General features: G+C 49.2%; 7 protein-coding genes across 7 annotated transcripts; 2 read left to right on the forward strand and 5 right to left on the reverse strand.

The window, feature by feature from the left end:
* Nucleotides 1-974: 974 nt before the first annotated feature.
* On the reverse strand, nucleotides 975-2,468 carry GMORB2_3624 (mitochondrial chaperone BCS1; the record flags this gene model as incomplete). Its single annotated transcript, XM_035465600.1, has 1 exon — nucleotides 975-2,468. One exon carries the CDS (start codon nucleotides 2,466-2,468, stop codon nucleotides 975-977), a length of 1,494 nt encoding a protein of 497 aa, XP_035318588.1.
* A 1,403-nt stretch (nucleotides 2,469-3,871) lies between these two features.
* On the forward strand, nucleotides 3,872-5,518 carry GMORB2_3625 (to GABA permease GabA; the record flags this gene model as incomplete). The annotated part of the gene is made up of 2 exons (XM_035465601.1): nucleotides 3,872-4,583; nucleotides 4,665-5,518. The coding sequence occupies 2 exons, from the start codon at nucleotides 3,872-3,874 to the stop codon at nucleotides 5,516-5,518; spliced, it is 1,566 nt and encodes a 521-aa protein (XP_035318589.1).
* Nucleotides 5,519-6,096: 578 nt separating this feature from the next.
* GMORB2_3626 (uncharacterized protein) lies at nucleotides 6,097-7,959 on the reverse strand (the record flags this gene model as incomplete). Its single annotated transcript, XM_035465602.1, has 2 exons — nucleotides 6,097-7,179; nucleotides 7,243-7,959. The coding sequence occupies 2 exons, from the start codon at nucleotides 7,957-7,959 to the stop codon at nucleotides 6,097-6,099; spliced, it is 1,800 nt and encodes a 599-aa protein (XP_035318590.1).
* A 2,852-nt stretch (nucleotides 7,960-10,811) lies between these two features.
* Nucleotides 10,812-12,596, reverse strand: GMORB2_3627 (Cytochrome P450; the record flags this gene model as incomplete). Its single annotated transcript, XM_035465603.1, has 4 exons — nucleotides 10,812-11,436; nucleotides 11,497-11,503; nucleotides 11,552-12,302; nucleotides 12,369-12,596. 4 exons carry the CDS (start codon nucleotides 12,594-12,596, stop codon nucleotides 10,812-10,814), a joined length of 1,611 nt encoding a protein of 536 aa, XP_035318591.1.
* A 1,006-nt stretch (nucleotides 12,597-13,602) lies between these two features.
* On the reverse strand, nucleotides 13,603-15,064 carry GMORB2_3628 (uncharacterized protein; the record flags this gene model as incomplete). The annotated part of the gene is made up of 3 exons (XM_035465604.1): nucleotides 13,603-14,499; nucleotides 14,577-14,719; nucleotides 14,761-15,064. The coding sequence occupies 3 exons, from the start codon at nucleotides 15,062-15,064 to the stop codon at nucleotides 13,603-13,605; spliced, it is 1,344 nt and encodes a 447-aa protein (XP_035318592.1).
* A 2,609-nt stretch (nucleotides 15,065-17,673) lies between these two features.
* Nucleotides 17,674-18,994, forward strand: GMORB2_3629 (SEC14; the record flags this gene model as incomplete). Its single annotated transcript, XM_035465605.1, has 2 exons — nucleotides 17,674-18,472; nucleotides 18,549-18,994. 2 exons carry the CDS (start codon nucleotides 17,674-17,676, stop codon nucleotides 18,992-18,994), a joined length of 1,245 nt encoding a protein of 414 aa, XP_035318593.1.
* Nucleotides 18,995-23,977: 4,983 nt separating this feature from the next.
* GMORB2_3630 (Ribosomal protein S18 acetylase RimI) lies at nucleotides 23,978-24,535 on the reverse strand (the record flags this gene model as incomplete). The annotated part of the gene is made up of 1 exon (XM_035465606.1): nucleotides 23,978-24,535. One exon carries the CDS (start codon nucleotides 24,533-24,535, stop codon nucleotides 23,978-23,980), a length of 558 nt encoding a protein of 185 aa, XP_035318594.1.
* Nucleotides 24,536-25,221: the final 686 nt, after the last annotated feature.

Genomic DNA, 25,221 nt, shown 5'->3' on the forward strand with positions numbered 1-25,221 from the left:
CTTATTTCTACTAGGTTGCCAGTTAAGGCTCTCAAAACATTGCATTCTGCGACTAGCATTACTCAGCTAGCATCACCCGTTGGTTGTGCATTACTCTTGGCATCATGGGTCATTGCTCAGTTACTCTTGGTGATTATTATTCTTGAATCGCAATAACTGACTCCCCAGCCCTATAATCGATCCTCATCGTTGAACTTTTCCTGGTCAAATGATACATTACCTATGGGCCATGAACCACATATGGGCCATGAACTACAGTACAATTTCCATGCCGTTGTATTCACGCCGGGAGTGCCCCCCCTGACCCCTTGGCAAAACCAGGATGATAGAAGCCAGTCAAGAACTTTGTCCCCCCCTCCCTTCGTTCTTTTTCTTACCCCTTTTCCAAAGCTTTTGGAAAAGAAATATTTTTTTTAATCCTCTAGCCTACGAACGTTAGTACCATTGCTACCTTGATGCTCCATAAGGGGGTATAAGTCACTGATACGAAAGAGCGCTTATAGTAGTAGTGCCAAGGCCGCGTACTGGAAGGGGGGATTGTGGCGTTCTTTGCTACGCGGTGCGACTATTGGAATATTTTTTTTCATGTCTGCATACGCCTACATGCAATGCAACATACCAGAGGCTGGCGCCGGCGGCAGGTGCATCTAGCGTGTACGCGCACCACAGCATACTTTCGGAAAGCGGACGTTGGTACAACTACGGGTCTGGAATATCTCTAGAGCAGTAGAGCTTGATTCTGATTAGATGGTGCTGGCTAGACCTAGATCTCTTTCCAAGGAGGTAGGGTAGTAATGATGTGTAGGTTGTGTGAATAGTACAAGGGATACATGAACTAGTAGTACAAGAGCCGATTCGATGGCACGAGAACAAAACAATATTGCAACAAGAGCGGTAGTACAAAAGAACATTTATGTGGTCAGGGTCTGTTGTCCCTCGTTTGCCATCGCAACGTATCCGAGGTGTTGATGGAATCAGTTCTTGTTCGTTATAACTTCGAAATCAGGATCGCCCCCCTTTCTTGATGCCATCTCCCTTTGTACCCAAGCGGCTATGTTGTCGGCAGCCTGGTGGGGACTGCTGAGATGAGTTTGGAAGAAGCCCTGAAGGAGGGACGGTGTGAAGGTATCATCGGGGATCTGGCTAGCAAACTGGTCGGCAAGGCGGCGCATCTCGGCCGGGTCGCGAGTGTCCGAGTTGACCCCCAGCTCGGGCGAGAACATGCGCATGAACATGTCGACGGCCGACTGCCGGCTCACGTTGCCCAGGAAGACCTTCATGTCGACACGGCCGGGACGCACCAGGGCGCTATCCAGGTCCTCGGGCCGGTTGGTGGTCATGATGACGATGCGGCCTTCCTGAGAGCCTACACCGTCGAGAACATTGAGCAGACCGGACAGGGTGCATGTCGGGGCAGTAGCGGCGGTATCGGCGTTGGTCTTTTTGTTGTTGTTAAAAGCAGAACGATCCTTCCACACGGCATCAATATCCTCGAGCAAAACAACACAGCGAGGCGGTATCTCGTGGAACATTTGCTCCAAGTCGGCGTCTGACCCGACACTAGGCGTCTTGACCTCATAGATGTCAAGGCCGAACTCGCCGGCTATGGCGACGGACAGCGACGACTTGCCCGTCCCTGGTGGGCCATAGAACAGGTATCCCCTGCGATAGGGCATGCTGCGGCTTTGATACATCTTCTGGGTGCACGGGCTGAGGTAGTTGCGTATGTCGGCGAGCAGCTCCTCCTTGACAGCATTGTCAAAGTGCACCGTGTCGAGGTGGCGGATGGGCGTGCGCGCCTTGGGCTTCCACGACATGCCGTAGCGGTCGCGTGAGTAGACAATGACGAAGAATTGGCCCTGTCGATCCGTGTATTCGCGGCACGCGTCGATGAACTTCTTGACAGGGTCGGCGGACCACCCCAGGCAACTTACTGTCAGATCCTCGCCGCCCACGCCGTCGTACCCCGGGTCTGATGCTGCCGGGGAGCCCCTAAACCCGCCGAAGCTGTCGCCCGCCGCGCGCGTCACCACAATCACGTTGCCCTGGTGGAGAAACCATCGCGATTTCCAGTGCGGGCTGTACTGGATCGGGTGCTGCGACTTCTTGAGCGCCGCCGCCCGGTCGCCACTCGACCGTCCGAACTCTGTACGGCCCGTAAACATCCGGTGATGCCGCGGCTTGTGGGCAAGTATCCATTTCACTACGCTCGGGTTCAGTGGGTCGCCCCCCGGTATCGTCACCGACGATACGAACAGCAGCCGAACCCATCCGTATACGTCGTTCCACACGCGTCTCAGGAAGCGCGTCGTGGCTGGTACCGTGCCCGCCAACGCGATAATCGACCCGGCTTGCGTGATGTCCAGGTGCGACCACTGCGAGAATGTTTGGCGGAGGAGGTCGACCCCATGCGTCCACAGGCCTGGCGAGGCCGCTGCTCCGCCACTGTGGTGAAGCACGTACGTCATAATTGCCCTCTGCTGCTCTATCAGTCTGCTGACAGCGTCTCGGGTCCGTGGCTCATGTTGTCTTTACCCCAATCGCAACGCAAAAGAGAAGGCTAAGACAATAAGAAAAGAGGATGGGGCAAGGCGCCTCTATTAAACGAGCGGATGCCACAAATGAGAGACGGCAATGGGGTTGATGGGATTGAAGCAAGATTCAAGGCCAACGCACAGGCTGTTCATCTTGAGTCCTTTGAGCTACGGCGTAATTATTTTCCTGGTATGCGCCACCCCTGTTAGTCGCACAAGCCACATGTTAACGGGCCACTTGGTCATCTTCCTTTTCATCTTCCTTTTGTGTTTCTCCCGACCCAAGACCAAATTTACCAACCCGGGATGTCTCTTGACAGCAACGTCAAGCGAAGCAATAGCTTGCAATTTGTTGTTAAGATGTAGGTTTGTTTGGGGCGAGAAACTACATGGAAAAAAAGTTTCTAGAAGGCCACCCGATTAAGGTTGTATTTTCTTATGTAAAAAGTTTGGCTTTGGCCCCCAAACCCCCGTCATTGATAAGGCATAGGCAGGGGCCATTCTCTTCCCTATATGAAGAGTATGAAATAGCTAGAATACTCCATAACGCGCGACGACTTACTCCTCATGGCATTTCTTTCCGGCTGTCTATGGAGTATTGATACAATGTGACCAATGTCTTTTGCTCGGTAAACCCGGGTGGGCATGAGATTCGGAGACAGCTTGCCGAGTATGATTTAATTGCGGAGTATCTCTATCTTGTCCACGTTTTATTCTATTTTATTTGGTTTCATGGATGGCTACTTATCTGTTATCCTCAAGGATGCAAGTACCTATTATATGCGTATGGGGCTTAGTGGCAATTAGATAGGGGCGCTTCGGAGGCCTGCAATTTTTTTTTTTTTCAGAGGATCGACTAAGAGATAGCAAGGTAATTACGTACCCTTCCAGGTCTTTGAGATAGCCCCGCGGTCTTTTGCAAGTCTGCAGCGTTTGACCGCAGGTGCCGGCTATGCTCTTTGCGTCCTTCTTGGAGAGAAAAAGAGGGTTTCTCTCTCTCTACCAGATAGCGCCAAGTCCCTCTCCTGGTTCGCTCCCACCCGATTTTAGACAAATTACTCGTAGTATATACGTGTACATGTACTAAACGTCACCGGCACTCTCTAATTCTCGCGTCCTTTTCCTTCGTTCATCTGCCGATTCAGTTACAACACACACGTCCTTCTCCTCTCTCTCTCCCCCACTTGGCTATTCTCCATACAAAGGGGCATACACCTTTTAAATTTCGAGGGTTAGAGTAAGAAGAAGAGGAGGGCAGAAAGAGGAAAGGGAAGGGAGGCTCGGTCGTCAAGCCAACAAACAACAACACTCAGACATCGCCCTCCATCATTCTCATCATGGAAGATCTCAAGGCTGTGAGGCCAGGCGACAACGCCGACCAGGCGTTGGCTAACATGGGTTATAAGGCCGAACTGCCTCGCCATCTCAGCATGCTGAGCATCCTCGGTCTTTCTTTTGCCATCATGGCCGTTCCCTTTGGCCTGTCGACGACAATGTACATTACTCTGACCAACGGCCAAGCCGTCACCATTCTCTATGGTTGGATCATTGTGTCGCTAATCTCCCTCTGTATCGCCGCCTCGCTGGCCGAGATCTGCGCCGTCTTCCCTACTGCCGGCGGCGTCTACTACTGGAGTGCTATGCTCAGCAGCCCCGAATGGGCCCCCTTGGTCAGCTTTGTCGACGGTTGGCTCACCCTCGTCGGCAACTGGACTCTGGCCCTGTCCATAAACTTCTCGGGCGCCCAGCTTATCCTCAGCGCCATCACCATCTTCAACGAGGACTTTGTCGCAAACGAGTGGCAGACGGTCCTCTGCTTCTGGGCCGTCATGCTCGTCTGCGCCCTCGTCAACGCCTTCGGCGCCCGATACCTCGACTTTATCAACAAGTTGTGCATCTACTGGACCGGTGCCAGTGTTGTCATCATTCTTGTCACCCTTCTCGCTACCGCGGAGCACCGTCGCTCTGCCGAGTTCGTCTTTTCCCACTACGATTCATCGGCTAGTGGCTGGCCCTCTGCGTGGTCCTTCTTCGTCGGTCTTCTTCAAGGTATTTTTTTTGCTGGTCCCTTTCCCCTACGTTTTGCTCTTCTTCATCTTCCTGTATGCTGACAAGACTTTACACAAACAGCTGCCTATACACTCACCGGATACGGAATGGTCGCCGTCATGTGCGAAGAGGTCCAGAGTCCCGAGAGGGAGGTCCCTAGGGCCATGGTACTCTCCGTTTTCGCAGCGGGTGTCACCGGTGTAATCTACCTGATCCCCGTTCTCTTCGTCCTGCCTGATGTCACCATGCTTCTGAACGTTGCCAACTCTCAGCCTATTGGTCTCTTGTTCAAGACTGTGACGGGCTCTGCCTCGGGCGGCTTCGGTCTCCTGTTCCTGATTCTCGGCATACTGATGTTCGCCGGCATCGGTGCTCTCACGGCCGCGTCCCGCTGCACCTACTCCTTTGCCCGAGATGGTGCTATCCCCGGACACAATATCTGGAGGAAGGTCAACCCCACCCTGGGTGTGCCCCTGCTGGCGCTTGCCCTCTCCACTGTCATCGACTGCCTTCTGGGCTGCATTTACTTTGGCTCGTCGGCCGCTTTCAGCTCCTTTACCGGTGTTGCCACCATCTGCCTCTCCACGTCGTACGGTGTTCCTGTTCTCGTCAATCTCATTCAGAAACGCCGAGCCGTCAAGAACTCTCCCTACCCTCTGGGTAGGTTTGGCTACCTCATTAACGTGATCTGCATCATCTGGATCTCCTTTTCTGTCGTCATCTTCTGCTTCCCCGTCTCTCTTCCAGTTGATGCTAGTACCATGAACTACGCCTCCGTCGTATTTGCCGGTTTCGCTGCCATTGCTACTGTCTGGTACTTTGCCTATGCGCGCAAGAACTTCACCGGTCCTCCTGTGACTGGCAACGAGGTTTTGACGGGCCTCCAGGATGTTGCGGAAGCGAACAATACCGAAGAGTCAAAGACGGCCAAATAGATATAGAATTATGTACGAAGGGGCGGAGGCATATCTTGTCCTATTGTTTTCATGTATTTTGTTACCATTGCTTGTTTTATATATGAACAGCGGAAATACTTACAAGCATCAATACTTCTTCTTTTGACACCATTGGGCCTACATCTAGAACTAGTCCAATACGAATTCCTACATGTAAATAAATATAATTCAATACCTACAAGACCAACAAGTTAACAAGCTACTCGACAAGTTATAACAGCGTAAGGCAGTGTAACATTCAGATTACATGCCATATGAGGCTTGGATACCGCTTACAAGAGCCCACTATTGCGCTCAATTACAGTTGAAAACGTCACTAAAAGGAGGACGGTTTAACATATCAAGGGTTCATTATATAAAATTAGAAGCAATGTATAGGTTCAATGAACTATATTGTCAAGGCTACTCAACAAAACAGCTCAAATATATAGAACCAAGAATTATACAACATGGTATCTCAGTAGCCTTATCTTAGCCATAGCAGCTGCTACCGAATTGCGGGTCAAACATGTGACGGACACATTTCCTCCTCTTGAAAAAAACCAAAAACCATTCCCTTACAGAAGCATAGCAGCAACAAAGGGCATGGCAAGGGCCATACCGACCTTGATGGAGCCAGCAGCGGCAACGGGGACGGGAGAGTCAACACCGGGAGTGCCAGTGGGGGCAGGCACGTACGTGGTTCCCGGGGAACCGGGGTTTCCGGGAACGCCAGGAACAGCAGGGACACCAGGAACAGCGGGGACAACTGGGACAACAGGCACGACGGGAGTAGCAATGCTAGTCCAAGTACCGTTGCTGGGCTGGACCCAGGTGGGGACGGCAGGGCCGGTGGTCTTGGGGGGGGCGGTGATAGGGGTAGGGACACCGGCCGGGGCGGAGGGAGAGCCAGGGGCACCGGATGTGGGGGTGAAGACGGGGACATCAGCCGAGGTGTAGACGGGGCCAGAGGGAGCAAACGTCTGAGACTCAGTCACGGGGCAGACCGTGGTGGATTCGCTGATGGTGATGGTGGCGGGAGGGGGAGCGCCCGTCTGAGGGGGAGGGGTAAAGGTGCTGGAGGTGGGCTTGCAGGGCACAATGGTGGTGGCGGTCTCGGTGATGGTCTTGACAGGCTTCTTGGTGGAAGAAGTAGGAGTCGGTGTGGGGGCGCCGGTCTGGGTGGCAGGGCAGACATAGGTGGTCTCCAGGACAGTCGAGGTAACAACCTTCTGGGTGTGCGAGGCAGGGCAGTTGGCAACCGAAGCAAGGCAGCGGGTGACGGTGAAGTGCTTGGTGGTCAAGTAGGTGCTGGTGACCAGGCCGTTGTCAGGGAAGCTGGCGTTGGGGGCAGCAGTGGTGGCGGCACCGCCGCTGACGGGGGTCAGGGTGGCGGTGGTGGTGTGGGCAGCAGGGGTCGAGACCGAGCCAGAGGGCTTACCGCTGTTGCTGTCGATGCTTCCGCCGTTGCTGCCGCTTCCGCCGTTGCTGCCACTACCGCCGTTAAGGTGGGAGACACTACCACGGCTGGGCAGGCAGATAGCGACACCCTCAGTGGCACCAATGGTGACAGTGACCTCAGGAGCCAGGTTGATGTCGAGAATGTTGAGGACGTCGACGTTGGCCTCGACGGCAACACCCAGGGCAAGGGCGAAGTCGCTCTTGACGGAGAGGGCGCAGCTATCAGTCTCGACAATAGTCAGGGTCTGGGTAAGAAGGTCGACCCAGATTGCGATCTCAGTACCGGCAGACAGGATGTCGAGGCTAAGGAGCTCGACATCGGCCCCAACGAGAACGTGGGTACGGAGACGGAGACCGAGCTGGATCTCAATCTCAGCAGACAGGTCAACCTCGGCGCCGACAGCAACGGGGAGGGCCTTGGTGACAAGACCGTCGATCTTGGAGTCAACAATGCCCTTGGTAATGGTCGAGATCTCGAGGTAGTCACCCTCGCCAAAGGACAGGTAGAAACCGGCAGTCAGGTCAACCGCAGCGTTGACACCGACGATAAGGTCAAGAGCAAGGGCAGCGGCCAGGTCGACGTCCAGGATGCCGAGGTCGACGTGGAGCTCGGGCGAGGCCACGAGCTCAACTGTCTGGAAGACGGCGGCCGAGGCGGAGAGGTCAACCTCAACGTAGGCCTTGATGCTGGCAAGGTCCAGGCGAAGCGTGGGGTCCTTGAGGAAGTCGGTAACGGAGCCGAGGTCGATCTTACCCTCAACCTGGGCCTCCTTGAGGGTCAGGTCCAGAGTGATGGCGGCCTCAGTGTCGGTGGCGATGCTGACTACACCGGAAAAGAGATTCTCGTTATCCCAGCTTGAGGCGAGGTCGAAAGGCGTAGGGGAGCGGCGGGACATGCCCATCTCCTGGCTGGGAACCAGCGTGGCCTGGGCAGCGCCCAGGAGGCCAGCCATGGCCGGCACGTAGCGGGTGAAGTGCATTATGGCTATTATAAAGTCACACGTAAAGAACGGCTAGAGACAATAGATCTCCGGAAAAAGAGCAAAAATGAAAGTGAGTTGCAAGGCAACGGTACCAAAAGAACGACTGTGGTGATGAGGACGAGAGAGAAAGGAAGACAGGAAATACTGGTCGGTCTTGGTGTTTTATGATCACCACTGTCGCCACATGATTTTGCGCTCGTCCATCCCCTTGCTAGGGGTTGGAAGGGATGATGTCCCTTTTCGTCAGGGGTAAGTGGATAAACATCGTCAACCTTGCACACGAGGCCGCCGCCTTTCTCCCAGTAATCTGTACGGAACTCAAGTACTCCAAGTGCGGGAGAGTGTGCCCAGAGTGTTCAAAGTACTCAACCGAGTAATAACAAGAATCTAGGCTCAACGGTCAGCGGGGCCGCTCTTCTGTCCTCTACCCCTGCCATCGCTACTTCTCGAGCGCCAAGAGTGGATATGACAGACAGATTCATTGCGTACCTGTATGGTCCATGGAGCACAAGCGTGCTTGGCGCCGAGATGTTGAGCGAACTCATCATGTTGTACATCCTGTACTCAATAATAGTAGTAGAATGCAATATCAGTCCCATGTCGCCAATGGCACAAACCGCAATGAAATTTACACATCCATTTTCTGGTTCTTCCTGTATTTGTACGTAGTATTATTTACGTTGCAACACATTCATACCTTTCTTAAGACAGCGCAACCTCTCTAGACGACCGCCCTCTTCTACTCGTATCGAAACATTTCTTGTTCTCCCGTTATCCTATCCATCGTCGTACTCTCCTCGTCGCCAACACTTGCAAGCACGGACACAACGACAATAGCCTTGTGTCACAGCGCCAAGAGAAAAGACAACCCTTAGCTCTCGAGGTTCGCCGCCATTTGATTCGTACTTAGGGATGCACCGCCTGCACCAAGTGACATTATCACTCCGTAATTTACTACCATGCCAATGCTGGTTACTTCCCGGGGCCGTACCGTCCTGGGATGACCAGGGCTCGGCAAATATACAAGTAATACTACGGAGTACGTAAGTTGATTGCGGGGGTCTGTTGGTGATCATAATCTCTTCTCGCAACTATAAGTCGTCGTTGCTCGACCTTAGCCCATGCTCTCTTAGTCCACTCTCGACTGCTCCGCCCCACGGGACCCATTAGACGTTCTAGGGGGCCCTGTTGCCGGCTCGCGTAACGGGATAGAAAGTGTACTCCGTATTGCGTCCGAGGTAGGTTGGTAGGCAGCAAAAAAAGGGGTTATTAACTGATCGACCGTTGGTTACCCACGTCGGATTGAATTGGGACCAACAAGTGTGCCTCCATGAGGACCGCCCTCTCTCCTTGTTCTCTGCTCTCTGATTTCATTCACGTTTCTTTTGATGCAAGTGACAATGTCTTAGCTCCCGGTCATGATGGTTCTTCCATAAGAACTCGCAATTATCAGCACGCAAAGCAGTCACGCAATCGTAGATGTTCTGGCCCTGTTTTCTTGCAGCGCATTTACGAGGTTCAAATGAGGGTCGTCGTAACGTTGATACGGACTGCTGATGATATTTCTCGTGTCCGGAATCAACGGTCTTTTTTCTCTAATATTAGCCTCACACTTTCCTAGTACTCATACTTGTACTGTGGAATACATGTAATAATACATGTATTGCCACTGAGAAGTCGTCTTGCAGTCCAAATCAAGGAAATGAATCCGAATCCGAACAGTATCGCTTTCCTTGCCATCCTGATTGCTGATGCTCGTTTGCACCCTTGGTTACATCAAGAAACCCTGCCGCGTCCCCTTTCAAGGAGTACATACATACATACGGTACGTGATATTTCCATGATCCTATGGCGTGCAGTAAACCATTTTTCCAGTAACAGAGTTCTAAGGGCACCGTGATTAAGGACGAATGGCCAGAGTTGCGGAGTATCATTACGATACGTTGTAATGAATGGTTCGCACAACGCTCGATTTAATACTCTGTAATCAGCCTAGAGCAAGCCATTATAATTTAAAAACACATAATCACTTGCTGGCATACATAGATTTCACGTCAACGCTCATCTTCTCCCCCCCCCCCCGGCCCTCCTTTTCTTAGATTATCGTCGTTAGATCTCATTAAATGTCTTGTTGCCATTCGCTTGCCACAAGGCGCTATCCTCCAATGCCGCTGGTTCATACTCAAGATGATGAGAGAGGACTCGTACGACATATAACGGCCATGTCGATTGTTAAAATAGGTTAGCCACCGACTTTTTTCTGTTGCAAATTGGCCGGCTTACCGCCAGTTATTAAAAGAAAATTACCCTTTATGATATGCGACTGCTGGGTGTCTTAGAATCTTGGACACAAGGCCGGTTGATCATTCGCACTCGCAACTCGTGCATTCAGGTAACCTAGCTGCTAGGTAGTATTGTTAATATGCCATAATATCTCGTATTATTTTCAGGTTATTGATCGCCATACCCTGTGGTGGCATCCGGTATGGTTCTGGTCAATAGCGGGGACGTTTCACGATGTGTACAAGTATTCCGTATACACGCATGCAATAGCTTTCGATATTATGAGATATCATTTTTGGATGTTGCTATTGGCTATGTATAACCATAGTCTGAACTTCAAGTTATAATAATATCTTCTTCATTCCCTGCCTTCCGTTGAAAACAACGCCCGTCTGCCTTTGTACATTTCAATACTGTGCGACACGTGCACGTATTCAGAGCAGTTAGCCGGGTCTGCGAGCTTGTTCCTTTGATCGAGCGTAATAGCGATAACCCACTGCTCACGAACAAACAATAAAAAATAAAGAAGAAAGAAGAAACAGCTCGAAGCCGTGTTGAGCCATTGCCTATTCCGCCAGATTTTCGACCAACGACATTCGAAGGTGTAAGCCGTTGGCGGGCTTGATAGTGATAACCCCTCGAGGCTTCACAAGATTATCGTCCATCCCCAACTCCCATCGAAAGGTGCCGACCAAGACAGCTAAGAGACAACGGAGCTCAGCTCTGGCGAATGACTGGCCGATGCAGCTTCGGGGCCCATGGAGGAAAGTAAGGAACTGATAATTGCTGTCAGCACCGCCTGTTTGGTTCGGACGGCCGTCAGACTTGTTGATCCACCGCTTAGGCTTAAACTCGGTCGAGTCTGGACCCCAAATGTGCTGTGAGCGGTTCATCAGCCACATCGACACTACGATGATGGCTCCTTTCGGAATTAGCTGTCCTCCAATATGAGTGTCGGCTGTCGCCTCGCGCATTGTAGTAGGGACCGTGGGAAACAGTCTTAGAGTCTCGCTTATGACCCCATTCAGTAGCGGTAACTGCTCCATAACCCCCGCAAGGTCTGCATCTTCATACGTATAATCATCCGTCCGTGTCACCCTCTGAACCTCCTCGCGCAGGCGCTCCTGAATATCAATGTGCTTTGCTAGCAGGTAGCAAGTCCAAACAAGGGAAGAGGACGTGGTTTCATGCCTACCTATCGTTAATTGATCTCTCATATGTGTGTGTGGGCAAGTATTGGGTAGTACTCACCCAGCAGCTAGAAATGTCAACAGTTGATCGACCAGTTGTCTGTCTGAAAAGTTACCCGACTTGATTAGAAGCGACAGCACATCAAAGTTCCCATCGTCCTTTTCCGCTATTGCCTTCTTCTTATCCTGTACCATTCCAATGCACTCGCTGTTTAGTATTTCAATCGACTTTTGGAACACATTGGTCGTCCTCAGTGGAAGGCACCGGGTCACCCTGTAGCCCAGAAGGATAGTCAGGAGAGAGAATATCAGCTGCTCCCTACTAGGATTGAGAAGTTCCTCGTAAACCTTGATTATAGGGTCCTCTGTCAGTTGTAGCGTCTGGAAATTTCGTCCAAGGCCTGCAATCCCTATCATGTCGAGCGTGGCCCGGTTTGTCCACTTGAGGAGCTCGATGGTACCGTTGTTGTCAGCCGCATTTAAGATATTAACCTCTTCCTTCATGACTTCAGCGAGAGAAATGGCTTTCTTCCACATCATGGGGTAAAGATTCTTTATGTGACGGAAACTGAATGCAGGCATCATATTCTTTCGGAGGAATTTGTGTTCGTTCCCCTCAACAGTAACGAGTCCGGCGCCCATAATATGTCGCATAAAGGTAGTCACCCTCTGGGGCTTGATAAACTCGTACGCCTGATGGACGAGAAGGTCGGGGAGAAGCCGAGGTGTAGTGAGAAGAACTTGACAGCGGAATCTTGTCAATAGTATCATATCTTCTCCTGGATACTGGTCTGCGAGTTCGATATACAAGTCACCAGGAGCGCGCCTTGTTTCAAGAAGGTACCGGTGATTGATGCTGATGAATGACTAAGGAATATCATTAGACATCATGTATATGTAATTTCTGGTGGCTAGGAAGTATGGAGCATGCACCTTTGGGCCAGGTAGACTCCGCAGAGGATTAAGAAGGTATGGATAAGCGACTGTCCAGAAGACCACATAGATAAAATAGTTGATAGAAAGTATCATCAAGGCGGTAGAGAAGTAGCTCTCTTCTTCAACAAGGTGACCTGGGAGTAGCTTCTTGGCCAGTATCGACTCAACGATCGCCGTGAGCATGACGCTCCGTAAAGTCAACAGATCGCTTGCCGCGATCGCCATTTTCTGGGATGTTGTGAGGAATCTTAGCATCCGTCTCAGTTGAGGGCGACTTTGAGGAAATGAGAACTGCTTTTTTTCTGCCTTGCCCAATGGTGGTTTTTGAGTCTCAGATCGAGGTGTGCCAGCTAGCCGGTCAACTGACTGACCATGCTTGCTTTTTGAATCCAAAGGAGCAAGAGGAAACGGACGTCATATTGTTTAGAGGACGTGATCGATTGGCCAACATTCAAAGTTGTCATGCGTCGTAGATGAATGATGCACTTAGCGTGATAGTGGTAGGTGCAACAAGGTGTCCGGCCATAATCGGCGGTTTCCTAGAATGGGCCATGCCACGACGACGATGACGGCATACGCCACATACTGCCTCGTGTGTGGCAGAACCACATTAGGCAGTAGCAATAGCAACAGTAGTAATCACATTGTGTATGTGCTCTGTTCTTGTTCTTCCTTTTTTTAAGTCCCAGGTCCAACACCCTGCAAACGTGCTAGGAAAGGGAATGTAAGCATATGTTCGTCGGTGCTCTGCCAGCATCGACCTTGCAGGTATACTAACATGCGTACCTCACAACGTCTCACAATTAACGTTCTTTGAAACTAGGAGACAAGGCCTCTGCAAATCTTCGCGTTCCTATTTTCTTTCACATGGCACGCTGCTATTTCATGTGCTTCTACTCCTGCACTGTTTCGGCATTGGAGGGAGTCAAGGATCAATGCGCCTTCCCCCATGGGGCGATCATTGTGTGTCCCCACAGATACACGCTTGGTATGGCCCTTGGCAACCAAATCGAACGCAATGTGACTGCTTGACAAGATCACTCCTCACGACTTATCACTGAGTATCACAAGAAATGCACACAGTTAATTAATGTAGATAATTGCTACCAATCGAATCCTGCTAGTTTAACGGTCGGATATTAGCGCTAACCTTGCACATACCGATTGCGCATAGATCCACAGGGCACCAAGCAGTAAGGCACCTCATCCTCCAATAAAAAATATTCTCAATTTACTTCAGTGATACGTCAAACATGTCCCGTTCAAGATCCTGCATTTTCTGGTTCTCGCTGTTCACAATGTTAAATGGGCCGTCTCCTAGGGAGGAATTGGGGCGCATCAGTTGTCCGTCATTGAGCGGGTCGTTTGTCCAAGAAATGGCTGACCGCAGTCCCATGCTGGTGTTGAGACGCTTCAAGACTTCCTCACAAGCCGCCACCTGTTCTGGCTTGGAGTAAAGACAGAACGTGATAAGTCTTAATGGCTGGAATATGACGAGTGCTCCGGCACCATCGTGGTCGAGTACTCTGCGTCTCCCATTAGGGTCCAGATCGCCAAGGGCGTACGGTACACATGAGAGCATGTCGTCAATCGTGTTCCATACACCCTGCTCAATCAAAGACAGCATATTTTCGCCAAACAATGGTGTTGTGTCAGCGTGAGGGTCGAGTTGTTGCTTGTTCTGGTGGTAGTGGAGAAGGCTGTCCAGGAGCATAAGCTTTCCCGAGCGTACCAGGATCATGGTGCAGGCCGTTTCTAAGTCGAAGTGGCGCGTAGCGGCGGCAGGATCATTAAGCGTCGATGGCTCGGTGCGATCCCCAAAGGTGCTCTTCCAATAGTCGCCGGCTTCGGAATCCCATCTATGAAACTTCTCGAGTGCGTCGAAGCATTCCTGCAAAATCGCTGCCTCGTCCGTTTTGATGCTTTCGGCGCCATCGAATTCGGATCCGTCAACATTGTGAGGTGAATTGTAGGCAGTTCTGTCCGCAAACAGTAAAGAATGGCGGAGTTTTAGTGTCCTGGAGACCATGTAAAAGGCTTGCATGATGGGATTCAAGAATCCCAAAACCTCGCTTATTCCGCAGGGGTCTATGTACGAAATATCATTGTAAATAAAGCAATAAACTTGCTACATGGCGTTGCAAGTCAATCAGTCGGTCCCACCAGAAGACAGAGATACCCGTGGGTATTGGAGAAGTGACATACCAGTCTGATCAGAGCCAGGACATAGAGCTCAAATCCTACCCTGGTGGACAGCTGTTCGGGACCTCTCCTCTCAAGAAGATAGTACAGCCCTGATGCATGGCTTTTCGGATCTCCCGAGTTCTCGCCGCTCACATCCTGCGCAGCTGGTTAGAGACTGTGGTAGGAAGGTTCTAAGGGGCTTTACGAACAATGAACGCGCTGAGCATCAAGACAGCTGTCGTGCTCTTGTCATCGGGATAAAGAGTGTTCGCGTTGATCGCGTCACGCAACTGCCGTATGGCACGCCCGTGGTTCTTGTGGGCGTTCCGTAAAAGTTGATCTCCCCCATACTGATTGAAAGCGGCAATCTGGGCAACGCTTAATGTCGCCAATTCCAACAGGCCATGGTTGTCTGTGTCCAGGATATCGGGTAGAAAAGTGAGATGCCCCGGATAGGAATCGGAGCAGCCTGGGGATACGAATCGACGGACAAAATAACACAAGGACATGTGCTCCAACGACACGGGTAACGCAGCTGGCACGGACAGCCGGGAAGCATTATTGGTGTTTGTGCGCCGCCGCGACTGCCACGTTGATTGATCGATGATGAATTTGGTGCACTGCGCTGAAGGCGGTACTTGCGAATCTACACTGGAGTTGCTGGGCCCAGATTTCTCTGGCTTGGGGTTTGCCTTTTGTTTCCCATTCTTTCGGTATCGGAATTGAAACTGGTCGGAATATCCGGGACAGGGCTCGCCGTATATATAGCATCGCCGACACGAGGGTTTTCGTTCGTCACACTGAGACCATAGTCACGGTCAGCACAAGTACAATATGGCAGGGAGTTTTGTGAGGTGACGCAGAACAGCGGGTCACGTAAGAGGCTGAAGGGGGGGGGGGGGGGGAGTTAAGGGGTATGGACCGCAGATGACCGGTCCCCCTTACCATGGGGCGGTTTCAAACAAGTTGACTGACCTTGACTTTCCGTTGACGGCAGCGAGAACAGCCTGTACTGAAGTGACCGGGGAATACCATAGCGATGGAGGCGCAGATAGGATGATGGCGATGAGCTGCAGGATGCTGGCTGTGGACGAAGCACCGTGTTTAGGAGTGGTGGAATCGCTAAGGCAAAAGCCAGAGCCGTTGAGATGTGTAATCTTGAGCTGCGGATACGCAGAAAGATCCCAGGACGGAAAGCAGGGTCCCGCCCCCGCAAATTGCAGTACTCCAGACTTTAGTATGCAAAAAAAGGATAGTCTAGTCCTGGTATGGTAGAGCCTCAGATAACTTCAAGCACTATAGGAAGATGGCCTCCACTTGGCACTAGTACATGTAGAAGTTGGTGGAACTGAGAACGCGGAGAAGGAAAAGAAGTCAGGGGGGTGATTCCGGAGGGGGACGTTCACTGCCCGGTTGAATTCAAGGGGGTCCCGACTGCAAAAGGGACGGCAGCCACTGCATAGTAACAACAGTAATCCAGTCGACGGGTGGGCGGTCAGCCGTTACATTTGCCGCGATTAGCTTAGCTTGCGAACGCCTATAGCAATTGCATCAAGCGAGGTTTTCTTGTCCATCCAGTAGTGAGGAAACAGGCATCCAAACAGGAACATCTCAGATTTGAGTTTATCCCATCCAATTAGCCGTCGTGCATTCCACAACGCAATTACTCGTACTAGTTTCGCTCTCTTTATTTTAATTTCTAGACGTAGTCGTTCTTTCAATTGGCCTTTTTTACTACTTTGTCTCAATGAAATAAGAAAATCAGAGTCTGGGGTAATCTGCTTTCTTAACTGCGATTTATGCGCCGCGCGAGGCAAAGAGGGGGAGCATCTGCGGGGTAATGCCATTACTCTCGTTTCTCTTGAATGACGCCATCAGAGTGAGGACGAGCAACACATGAAGGGGAAACCCCTGGATGATGGTTGTCTAGGTACCGAGACTCAAAAAGACACATGATTGAATCAAAGCCGCGGTCAAACTCATACAGGCATGCCGTTGTTTTCCTCGGCATCTAGAGTCGCGCCAAAGTGGTACTCAATGACATTGTCTCCCATACTTTGGCCCTGGCAAGTGGGCTGTGGAAAGACGCCGGTGACCCATACACACACACGCTTATGCGGAAGAGAGTGGCGACGTTTTATCGATCCGGAACGCCCTCTCCCCAAATAGAGTCCAAACATGCTGATGTAGTGGGTAACGATGCATAGTTATCTGTAATACAATTTCACATCTGATCACCACATCAAGCGCCTCACGCGGTGCATACGCTGCGATATCAGTTCTTCTCTGACTCCAAAAAGAGCTCTGGTTTGCGAGGTGGACATTGACGCTTTGATTCTGTTGTTTTGTAACAATGGAGAGAAGAACTATGTCCGGTTGGTGCAACCTGAAATCAATACGCCGGACATAGTTCTCCATAGCGTGGGTCACCAAAGATGTATTGTATAGGCAGTAAAATCGCCTACATGTGCATTGCATGTGCTATTCCTGAGCTGTGAAGCTCAATTATCTTTGGTAAGCGTGGGTGGGCGGAGAGACGTTCGCGGCCACGCCCTCGCTTCCCGCCCCTTCGACATATCAGCGCCGTTGTAGGTGAGAGACCAAGAAGTTCTTGGGAGGGCTTGTAACTCGTGTCTCTCTAGTGCGCGGATCGCCCGCAATGGGTGAGATCTCCCCCGCCGCTTTTTTTCGACTCCGCTGTTGACAGCCTGCACCTCTGATGTTGAGCCCAGCCCCTACAAGTGTCATCAGTGGGGAAAGCAGTAGTAGTAGTCCCCATTGCGAAGCCCTCTCCGGCCTACTCATCCCCACCCTCTACACCACCCACTGTAGATGTTATGCACGGCTCGCTTGGCTTCCATTCAATCTAGTTTATTCTATTTAAAGAGAGCCCACAAACCCCGGCTTGATCGTCCGAGGACAATCTCTTCGTTCCATCTCTAGGCATCATTTCCCGTTTATCTCCAAACGGCTGCCCATCGGCAGGAGACTTCAGAAACGATAGTTTACCTCAACTTCCACCATCATCGTCCCTCTCCTTCATACACATTACTATCTAGACGCAGAAGCGCTCGGTTCTTTACAGAATTCTCTTTTCACTCTTCTAGCACAAGGCACAATGAGCCCTTCTGAGACTTCCGGCCATCTTGGCCACCTCACTGTCGAGGAAGAACGGAAACTGCAGCAAGTTTGGGCCAATATCATCCGACTTTTCGGTGACCAGAACATATCCCAGGGAAAACCAGACTGTCGGGGAAACGGAGATTTAAAAATGACTGGTACCTCTCCAAAGTCTGGGCAGCTGTCCCTGATAGATACAGCCCCAGACAGGATCGAGGAGTACCGGAAGATAATGACCAGTAAATCCCCCCAAGTTTTCAAGAAGCGCTTTTGGGAGAGCATCAAGGCGTACAACCCTGACTCCATTATTCTCCGTTTCCTCAGAGCCAGGAAATGGGACGTTGGGAATGCGACTACGATGCTTGTTTCTGCCATCAACTGGCGAGATGAAATACGCATCGAGGAGACCATCATTAACCGTGGAGAGAGCGTGATGTTCGAAACATCGCACACCCAGTGCGTAAAGGACTTTGTGGCTCAATACAAGTCCGGGAAGAGCTACGTGAGAGGAACCGACAAAGATCTCCATCCCGTATATGTCATCAAGGTCAAACTCCATGACCCGCATGCACAATCATCCCAGACCATGGAGTCCTACGTGCTACACAACATCGAGAGCATCCGACTCCTCGTGCGCGAGCCAAATGATAAGGCCTGCCTGATATTCGACTTGACTGGCTTTGGCCTGCGCAACATGGACTTCCACCTCGTCAAATTCATGATTCAGGTGTTCGAGTCTAGGTACCCCGAGACACTGGGGCTTGTCCTTGTTCACAACGCTCCATTCATTTTCTGGGGTACGTATTGCCTGACCCTGTTACCTCTTACCTTCATTCGATTTATTGTGAAGCGACTCTGACTGAACGAATTTAGGAATCTGGAGCGTCATCAAGGGGTGGTTAGATCCTGTCATTGCCTCCAAGATACATTTTACCAGGGGGAATGGAGATATCGAGCGCTTCATTGCAAATGATAGGCGGCAAAAGTCCTACGGGGGTGATGACACTTGGGAATACAAGTACGTAGAGCCTGTGAAAGGGGAGAATGCACTGATGGAAGACACCGTAAAGAGGGACGAGATCCAAGCCGAGCGAGAAGCCCTCGCAATCCAATATGAGAAGGAGACCATTCAATGGATGGCGTTCGACCCTGACAGCAAACAAGGCAAGAACTGTAACACTAGGAGGATGGAGATTGCGACCAAGTTGCGGGACAACTACTGGTCTCTCGACCCATATGTCAGGGCTCGAACATACTTTGACAGAATTGGTGCGGTGGAGAATAAGAAGGTGCTCAATTTCGATCCGGTTGTCGGTTGAAGCGGCTCATTTCTGACATCCATGATCAGTTTTGCAGCGCAATAGCTTTTACTTTGTTACCTGACACGACAGAATACTTTTACAGAAAAATTTCGAACTTATGTTATTATATTACACGTTTGAATATTTTACATTTGACTGAATACAATCCTATGTCTTCCTGGCTTCTTTGTTGTCACTACGTCGTCTATGAGGTAGTAACGCCTTGTTATGACTTAACATGTCAGACATTTCAACTGTAACGCAATGTGAGGTTCTCTAAACAAGCGGCGGAAGGTTTAACCATCAGCCACAAGGAAGTTCATAATATCTCCTCATATTACTAGATGGTTTTTTTTATTAGACGTATCATGAATCTTTAAAGAAGACTCACGTGGCAATTCCCGTCTTGAGGTAGATCCGGACCACATCTTACCGCGAAGACTGACACACCCGGAGGCCACGGCATCCAGATAAAGACACAGCTGTCACTTTGAGCTGACATATAGCCCTAATATGAACCTCTCGGGATCTAGCGGTCTCTAAATACTGAACTTTCCATTTGTTATGGGCCCAAAGTACTGTCACCGATCGAGTTTCAACTTGGCGGGGGACGCATAGATCCGTTCCAAGCGCATGCCGGCCAACACCGAGCTTACGTCCCAGCACTGATTGATCATTGTAATACACCACTCGGAGCCATACCCTCCTTATCATAATGTGGGAAACAATACTGACGGCTGATATTGTCCACATGGCTGTTGATATCCCAGAGAATTGATCAACCGGGAGTCAATAGTCTCATTTGCACCAGCTGGTTCCCCATGGTACAGTCAGAGCCGACGTGCTTCGGATGCTTGGATAGCTTAGGTTTGTACGGCCTTCTACGAATGATCGTCATATGGATCGATCTCAACTCATCCTTCCTTATGAAGGTGGAGCGCTTCTTTCCCCAGACAACCATTTTCTGACAAAGAGATCACCAGGCCCGAGCACACCGTCTGTATCGCGGCATGATTTCTTAGGATGTGCACATATTATAGCTTTTCGAGGCACACCATTGCTCAGGAACTAATGAATGATACGGAAACCAGTGTTCTTTGCTTCAATCGATATATCTTGACTTAACAGCAAGCAGTATAACAGCATAGAAAAGAGCTGGGAATCAGAGACTGACACCACTAGGGAATAAGTAACCCGTCAGGTTCACTATAAGAGGAAGCGGACCAGTTTGGCCCGGTCCAAGGGCCGGAGCCACAGGAGCACCCCTAGCTAAAACCGAATTACCATGGCCACCACAGCCACGAATGTCTAGAGGTGGAAACGGACGGTCAAGTTTCCCTTCTTGTCTTTATTTCAATCTCGTGCGAGCTACGTCCAATTTAAGACCATGTCTAACGACTCAATAAGGAAGGAGCATGAAATACACACACCTTGGCGGAAGCTGCTAGAGGGGCAGACTGAAAGTCGCCTCCGCCGCTGCTGGCACGGAGGGTCTCATCGCTGGATGCGAGAGGAAGGTATCCACACCAGTACTTACACCATCAGTATCTGTTTCCTATGGCATAAATTGGGAAATTTAGAGTACGTTTTTCTTAGCTCCAGAGACTCATGATTTTGCTGCTGCTTCTGTTGTGGGAGAGCATCATTTTGTTAGATAGACGATGAATCTTAGATGACATTGTAATCGTAGTGTTCAGTTCCCTCATTCTGAAAAGAGGCGGGTTGCGGCTTTGTGACGCATGTCCTCAGCATATATTCTAAGGCACAATATACCCGGGTAATAAAGTTGACAGCATACTTTTCGAGGAAGCGCCTCTGCGGGTCCCTTTGTGAGTCCAGACTGCGTCGTCTACTAGTACCACGTCCCCAGTCCCATCCTGGGCGTCATTGTCTAGCTTCCGAGCTGAGATAGAAGGCTCATAACTGCACGGGGGCCCGTTTCTCAAGAAACCAACAAATGTAAATCTTCCCGTCTTCCCTTCCGTGCGGCCTTACGGCATTATGTATTATCATGACACTGTAGGATACACTAGTAGTATTGAATACGAGTGGGATTGAGTGATGTCATTTTAGTGCGGCAATAGCTGAGTCCTGCACAGAAGAATGCATTTGCCATGAGTCGGAGAGCCAGGGCTTCTCTCGTCAACGGAACTAGGGCCTACCCATCATCTCGCCGCCACATCAGGGCTCTAACGAGATAGGACCAAGTCGATGGCACTGGAGAGGGGGGTGGCTATAATGTAGAACCGCGATATTGCGTCAATGACGTATAGCTCATAGCAGGATTGGTGGCAGGAAACGTTATATATAGAGGAAAGTGAAAAGATATATCGCGGGATCAAAGTTAGGGTGATTATTGTGCTTGTACCATATCTCTAGCTTTATACGAAAGAACCCTATCTGTGTTTACTAGGCACGAAACAAAATGTGCTATTTAGGGCGCACTGTCAACATGCTACCAGACCTGACAATGCGTCTTATGGTTGGGGTCCCCATGAAATAAAACAGCGAGCATCGCGAGACATATTGGGTCCCAAAATCTATCATGACTTGATTGCTTCTAGTTACACCAGTGATACGGAATAGCACTTCGAGGCACAGGCGAACATGGAATCCTCCGTCCCAGAAACTCTACGTGTTTTACTGTATCCCAAAGACCAGGGCCTCGAGTGACAATAGCAAGTTCAATAATATCGGTAGCTGTCGACTCCCTGGGCCTGTATTTGGCATAACAGATCCACAGCTATTTCGGTTGAACAAAAACGACCGAGTACCCAATTTCTAGCTTCATGTGTCTATAGGGACTATTCACGATTCTACTTCGTCACGACGGGTTCCCTCATGTGGGTCTTGTGTGTTAATGGCTTTAATGAGTGCAATGAGTGTTCTCCCGAGCAGACATGAGTGAGTAAGACGGCCATTGATGTCTTGAACCGATAGAACCTTTCTATGTGTGCATTAGCCTCGCTCTACTAAAGGTGATGCTGGTCATGGGCAGATGCTACTCTACTACTGATAACAAATTGGCTTATAGATCTCTACTAAGCGTTTAAATATAACCCTATTAACTATACTATAGACAGAGATAAAACTATAATTAAGGCTTAATAGAAGTATAATACTTTCTTTAAAACCTATAAGCTTAAAGAATATTAACAACTTGAAGGCGATTATATCACGACCCGTCATGCGACCTTCACGTGTACCCCATATTTTTCTTTTCTACCTTACTTATCACGACGTTCACTTACACCAATAAAGCGATCATCACGATCACTTATTCTTTAAAATGATCACAATGATCATCATTGCGATCATAACCGCACAACCCCTGATCATTACGATCGCCCCGGGCACTCTAATGATCGCCTAGTATATAGTTAACCTCATTTCTATAGCCTAGTTACTCTTTACCTAGCTATTAATACAATAGTCAACGCTTCTATTAGAACTAGTTCCCTAAGAACAAGCACTTACGACTATAACTGCCTTATTGCTTAGTTTAACGCCCTAACGGCCTCGTGTGACGGTTGGTACGACTCTGGGCTACAGGGTAGTCAGAGAAGTGTCGGTTTTATGTTAGCGAGGCCGTTAGGGCGTCTAACTAAGCAATAAGGCAGTTATAGTTATAGGTGCTAATTATAGAAGGAACTAGGGTTCTAAAAGAAGCGTTAACTATTATATTAATAGCTAGGTAAAGAGTGACTAGGCTATAGAAATAAGGTTAACTATATACTAGGCGATCGCTAGGATTCGTAAGGCGATTATAGTAATTATCCTAGTAGTCGCTACGATCCTAGGAGCGATCGTAATAATCGTTACTTAGAACTAAGCGATCGTGTATAAGTGGGCGCAATAGTGATAAGTAAGGAAAATGTGGGGTACACGTGAAGGTCGCATAACGGGCCGTAACACCTCGCTAATATAAAACGATATCATCTCTATCTACCCTGTAGTTTAGAGCTGACCAGACGTTATAGATTATAAGAGGTTTAAAAATCAGACTACTACCCTATTTAAAAATACCTTCCTATAGAAGTGTGACGGTTGGTACGACTCTATGCTATAGGGTAGTTAGAGAAGTGTCGGTTTTATATTAGCGAGGCCGTTAGGGCGTTAAACTAAGCAATAAGGTAATCGCGCTATAATCTTTAGAAAAATGAATGATCGCTAGGTATTACGACCCGTTATGCGACCTTCACGTGCACCCTAAATTTTCTTTCCTCTTACTTATTATTACACTTACTTACACGCGATTATGCCACTTTATTAAGAATCACTATAAATCGCCTTAAGAGCGATTACTACGATTACTACTAAATCGTAGTAATTGGCCTATAACTAATTACTATAGTCCCCTTATAATCGCCTAGTATATAGTTAACCTCGTTTCCCTAGTCTACTCACTCTCTACCTAGCTATTAATAAAGTTAACGCTTCTATTAAAACTAGTTCTTAATATAAGCACCTACGACTATAACTGAGAGTTGAACCCAACGTCACACTACCGCAATCTTTGATTTCCTACACACGGTCTTGCTTGTGTGTCGTCTTTAACGCCCGTATAGTTAAACTCGACATTAGTCTTTATTAGATCACAACATGATAGAACTTAAGGTTTTCTTCCCGCGATGATAAGCGCGTTGTGGAGTGCATGCGGAACCTAGAAAATTGTACCTTCGGGTCTTGGATACACAACTTTTTATTCATACAGTGCGAGAGGGCAGAACGGAGAGTGTGGCTTTCAGGCCTCATATTTTCCACCCGACACGCCCCTTGGATCGGCCCTTGAGGCCTCCCCTGGAGGGGGTGGGTGCATCCACAACTGAAACTTGAAAGGTGGGAAGGCCTGTGCATACAAACCGAGGAACACACAGGGTACAACGAATATGAACAACTTCTAACGCGCAAAGACTTCTATATTGTCATTGACTCGTAATAACTGTGTTAGATTACCCGTATCCCTCGCTAAATATCCCAATGGATATGACACTGGATAAGTCAAAGCACCTTCTCCAGGATTCTATACTCGGCTGGGCCGGTCAGCAGGGGAGCCAAGGCAGGATATTCCTGATCAAACTGACCCAGCTTTACAATCATATACCCCATTCTAAGATACCATGCCTCCAATCTTTCTTTAAACGGATGGACAAACGTTGTGGGGACTAACAACTCTGCCCGCATTGTTGTGCAGCCCTGACCGCGACAATGTGCTTCTGCAAATGTAACCAGTTGTTTCCCAAATCCACGACCACGATAGATGGAATCTATCGCCATCATACCAAACTCGCCGTGCGTGAGAGACAATCTCTTCACGAAGATACAACCTGCTATTTTCTGAGAAGTATCTAGAGACATCACAGCGAGTTGGCCATGCCGGATAAGGTCGATTATTTCCGAAGGGCTAGTTCTCTTGTAGCCTGTAATGAATATGCCATTTTCTGCTTCGGCGTAGACTGCATTGACAGTATCGGCTAGAGTCGAGACGAATTTAGCATCATCGACTACCGAAACCATAGGAAAGTATATTGTAGCTTTGGTCGTGGCGCTGTTGCTCATTTTGATCAGACTTGGTGGAGAGTTTGGTCATGATGGGTGAGAGATGATGAAGAAGATAGCTTGGGGGAGCGAGAAGTTGGGCTAGGATAAAAAGAGAATATAATAAAAGTTTTCACGCCCAACTATTAGTAATCCTACCTACAGAAGAACAGCAATAAAGAAGAGAAATAAATAACTGAACGATCGGATAAGGGAAGATCTACTAAAACAGCCGCTAGGTGGATCCCGCTACTGTATTTTTTTAAAAAAAAACCTTGGGCCACAACAACAGAGGCTAAAATATCGCCCACGAAGAGTTTGATTACTTATTTCAAATCTTTCATTCACAATAAACAATGCTAAACCAAAATGTATGATTCTCTATACCACTCACTACAGTGGAAATATGGCAAAGCTTATCAAGCGCACATGTGCAGCCCCAGATTACTCGAAAACGAAAATTATAGGAAAGAATGCTAGGGTTGCATGGCGATGATTTTGAACAATATGGGAAACCTGGCAAATGATTGAAAAATAGTAATAGCCAGGTACCAAACAATTAAACATAAAAGTGAAAGTAGCTTAGAAACTGTTTCTTTTATATAAGTATACATAGATATATATCTTTGAATCGTATGATCAACAATAATTTTTCAAGGGGTCCCGTAATTAGTCAAAAAGTAGCCTCAGATGCTGAAGAACGGATA

This window comes from Geosmithia morbida, assembly GCF_012550715.1.
Source record: "Geosmithia morbida isolate 1262 chromosome Unknown scaffold_19, whole genome shotgun sequence".
NCBI classification, from domain to species: domain Eukaryota; kingdom Fungi; phylum Ascomycota; class Sordariomycetes; order Hypocreales; family Bionectriaceae; genus Geosmithia; species Geosmithia morbida.